General features: G+C 38.1%; 1 protein-coding gene across 1 annotated transcript in view; it reads left to right on the top strand.

The window, feature by feature from the left end:
- Window positions 1–4,406, top strand: part of PDE1C (phosphodiesterase 1C) — a 249,684-nt gene that overhangs the window by 182,013 nt on the left and 63,265 nt on the right. Inside the window, exons 10-11 of the mRNA XM_023532039.1 lie at window positions 760–844; window positions 4,219–4,300. Coding sequence (XP_023387807.1) covers window positions 760–844; window positions 4,219–4,300 — 167 coding nt within the window. The remainder of the gene's footprint in view (window positions 1–759; window positions 845–4,218; window positions 4,301–4,406) is intronic.

Here is a 4,406-nt window from a genome sequence, read left to right as displayed (position 1 = left end):
ACTCTTCTATTACATTCAAAGTTACTTCAGTCTAAGACACAGGGCTGTGTCCTCTACAAGAACGCCCAGAGTCTTTAAATATTCTACATTTCTTTCATCCATAGTACATATCAACACATGCATATACACAAGCACCCTTAAACTGTTATATGAATACACCAACAGGTACCTGTGGATGCAAAAGGGATTCTATGGAAAGTAATCTCACAGGGTGATCTGATCATAAGTCCCTAACTGGGCAGGTCATGGTGGGTAGTTATGTCCCAGGCATAAAACTTCTTTAGTGAAATTTTATCTTCGCTTTAAGCAAGCCCTGTCCATTGTTTCTGTGCATCTAGGTTAACATACCTTTGAAATGCCTCTTTTCAGACCTCTCATAAGCCACCTTCAAGAGAGCACATAATCCCCACCTTGCTTTTCTCCACCTTCATGTAACCTTCCTTAGTTCAAAATGCATAGAAGGAGCTGCAAACTGCTATTCTAGGAACCATTTTTCGCAGTCAGTTGGGACCTTGCTTCCTCTGTTTGGCTCAAATAAATTCTCTACAGGTTTGAATGTTCTTACATTGACATACCTTATTCAGTACATGGCTATTTCATCCTTGCAAAGTCATTGCTTGGCCTCACAGTGTAATTCCCAAGGGGAACCCAATGGTGTGTGAGGAAGTAGGGCTGTATGGGTGTGGCTCTATTGTATATACAAGAATGACTCTGCAAATTCATCCTTAATTGAGGGCTAATTTTGAGCTATTTTTCCAGAAGCTATTTTTCGAATATTAATGAGAACATTTTCTCCAAATATTCATTCCCCTTATCATATGCTTTCGCAGTAACACTCCTACAGGTAAGAGTATGTCATCTGCAGCCAAAGGCAGATCGTAGCTAACTCATAAGTTGGAGGTATTGAAATGATGTTTTCTTTTTCATTGTGAGAGAGCGACTATGAGAAATTACTTAAATATGTGAACATTTTTTTCCCATAAAGGGAACCTCATTTGCATGCACATTTGCTCAAATTGAATGTAAATGTTCTAGAGGCAAAGTGAAAAGAACCATGTTGAATTCCTGGCCTATTGGGAATGGAATGTTAGCTCCCCGGACTGGAATGTTTTTTGGTAATTATGATTCAGTGAATTATTTTTGTTGATTTACTATTTTAACCCAGATGTCATAAGCCATTGTAGGAGAAATTTTGTCTCAGCTGTTAACTATAGATTTTAAATCGGACAGTTCGAATGGGAAATCTCAATGGGACTGTAGAGTCTTTGAAAAAATTACATTTGGAAGTTGGGTTATATTTCAAAATAAGGGCATAACTTCAATGCCAATACCGGCCCTTCCATGCTTTGCTAAAAGAGTTAGTTACATCTTTAGTTTTATAACCATATTTTGTAAACCCACGCCACTGCCCCAGGGTGTTTTTCAATGAAATAGTGACTTAAAGAGGTACAAGTTTGTCTTTTTGGTAAATACATGTTGTAAAAGTCTTCAAGTTCATCTCCATTGTATTGCAGTATACTTTTGTATTTTGCAAACATCTCCTGCATTTTCTTTAAGTTCCTCTGTCTGTGGTTATTTTTCCATTTTTATTTCTCATTTCATATATTAGTGTTTTTTTCTCTTATCTATGAAATTGTTTTATTATTTTATTGTTTGTTTTTTATTTTATAGTGCCTTAATTGGTGTTTTCATTCTTATTAATTCATTTCTTCTGCTTGAGTTTATTTTGTTATTTTGCTAACTCCCTGAGTTGGATGCTCAATTCATTTACTTTTATTCTAGCTGTTTAATATTAGAAAATATAAGACTAAGAGTTTGTCTTTTTCTTGTCATGAATCTCAGAGATTTTGATGTTCAGTGTGTTCATAATCATTCTTTTCCAAATATTCTTTAATTTTGGTGTAGATTTTCTTTTACCCAAGAGTTGCTTCAGGTGGAGGTGTTTGTTTATATAATTTTCCAGTAATAGGTTCCTTTGCTTTCTAGTTTTGTAATTAGTTTGTGGTTTGTTGAAATTTGGTCAAATAATTTTTTCATCGTTTGGATGTTACTGTGAAATTCATTTGTCACCTACTGTATAATCAATGTTTGTGAATGTTCATGACTCTTGAAAAGTAGATATATTTCCAACTTACATAGTATAGTATTTAAAGGACACCATACATTTACCTTATTAATTATGTCATTTAGGTATTTTATATATTATTTTTCAAAATTTGATCTATCATGGTTGAAAATATTGACCTTTTTAGTAAAGAGGAAACTGTATGAATAATGAGACAAGGGCCAGTAGTTATGGATTCAAAATATATCGGCGTCACCTGTAGAAGTACATTTTTTCATAATTTCTGCACATTTTCTTTATAATTCATAAATGTGTGTATCCTCAAAAGGGAATTCAATGACCACTATTTTAAAATAGGCTTTCAATATTTGACTGTACTCAGCTCAATTAAATCCAAAGGCTGTACGTGATATGTAGCTGTGGGTATATGCAAGTCCATGGGATAGGAAGTTGTTTAATATTACTTTTTCAGTAATAAAATCCACATTAATGCTTACATCTTAATAGTCAAGAGGTTAGTGCTCATCTCTTCTCAACCACCCCCATGAAAATATACCAGTAAAACAACTGTATCCCCGCTCGGTGGGGAATAAGAGTGGGTTTTATTTGTTTTGGCTGAGCTGTCCCACCACCCCATCCGCACAACCACAACTTACGTTATATTCTTTCCTCTCTTCATCTTGCTCAAGTGGAAATAGCTCAGGCATAAATCATTTTGATCACACCCCTTGAGGGATGGAGCAGCCCTCAGCAAGGCATACTCGGAAGCGGAGGAGCCATTATGCCCCATGGGGTGTCTGTACCAAGAAGGGTGCAGAAGGAGCTAACCCGCTTCAGGACTGTTCCTGAGACCCTTAAGTGTCTCCAGGGCACACTGTGACCCCACGGGTCAGCTTCCTCAGGCGCCTACTCCTTTTCTTTCCTTTCCATAGATGTTAGATGTGTGTGCGAACTCTCATCCTTTCTCTTTGGTACCCGCCTTGGAAAGTAAAAGCATTTGGTTTTTGAACCCGGCCTGGTTTTTGAGCATGGTTGGTGTTACTCTTTATTTACTATAAATTTATTGTTGACATGTATTATAATCAGTGTATTCAATGTAACAAATTCACTAAATGTTTCTACATCTTGTCTTAAATATTAGAGACACCAATTGGGAAATAATCATAGTTATTTCTATTTACTTACATGCATTTTCTCATTTAATCCTCCTCATAACTTGATCAGGTAGGGATCATTATCCCACATTTTCACAGAGATCATCAAACTGAAATGTAGAAAGAGAAAGTAAACTTCCCATGGTCACACAGGTAGTAGGGGAAAGGCCAAGGTCAAGCCCAAGTCAGTCGCCATTAACGTTAGCAGATTCTTTCTTCATTAAATGAATCAGCAAAGTGTCACTGCTGTAAGAAACATCACGTATGTTTCCTTTCCTCTGGGTGTGTGACCAAAGTGTTCAGCTTCTAGTTCAGATTTTTGAAAACCGTCTTCATTATTTAGACTTTGCACAGCACTTGCTTATTATAGCCACACTCTTTGGTGAGTTTGAGAATACATTGGCCAGAGAATCCTGTTTCATTATTATCTAACTCAACATACGCAAGCAGTTATTTACTACTCTGCTTCTTGTTTGGTACACTTTTCATTATGGCCTGAGTCCTGCAGTTAAGAGCCCAGAAGCACTTTCTCCAGTATATGGTTTCAGGTAGCACGAGCAGAAGAAATTCAAATTGAGCCACTTTGAATTTGTGCCTTGAACACAGCCCACAGCTGGGAAGGGTTCATTGGCTCAAGAAAGGCCACAAGTCGATGCTAGACACTGGAGAACACACAGGCCTTCTGACTGCAGTGTTGTCTATAGGCCACAGGATACACTGTTTTCCTTTCTTTCCTCAGGGGACCTGTTGCTGCCTAATGAGGCTTTCTATACAACAGCACGTGCCTCTGCAGTTGGCTGGAATGATTGTACCCCAGAGGGCTTCAGCCTCCCGGTGTCCTTTATGCAGCGACACAGGCCCCATAAGGGCTTATTGTGTGATGTAATTATGATAATTAAAATAAAGGCCAGTGGCCTTTGTTGCAGCTAAAGTTGCTAAATAAAATCTGAGTGGTTCAGCCTAGTATTCTTAATTTACTCTCATCTCCTGTTTTTCTAGGGTGACAGAGAAGCAGAGCTGGGGCTGCCTTTTTCTCCTCTATGTGACCGAAAGTCGACCATGGTTGCCCAGTCACAAGTAGGTACGTGTTTGCCAGCCCTTTGGATGGAAGGCAAAACCAGAGGGGTGTGTCTGGAAGTAAGCTCCAGTGCTCCCAGTGATTCTCTGGCTTGGAACCAGGCTCTATT

Source organism: Pteropus vampyrus, unplaced genomic scaffold (assembly GCF_000151845.1).
Source record: "Pteropus vampyrus isolate Shadow unplaced genomic scaffold, Pvam_2.0 Scaffold75, whole genome shotgun sequence".
NCBI classification, from domain to species: domain Eukaryota; kingdom Metazoa; phylum Chordata; class Mammalia; order Chiroptera; family Pteropodidae; genus Pteropus; species Pteropus vampyrus.
Note: the sequence above shows the minus strand (reverse complement) of the source record. Positions and strands in the feature narration are given on the sequence as shown.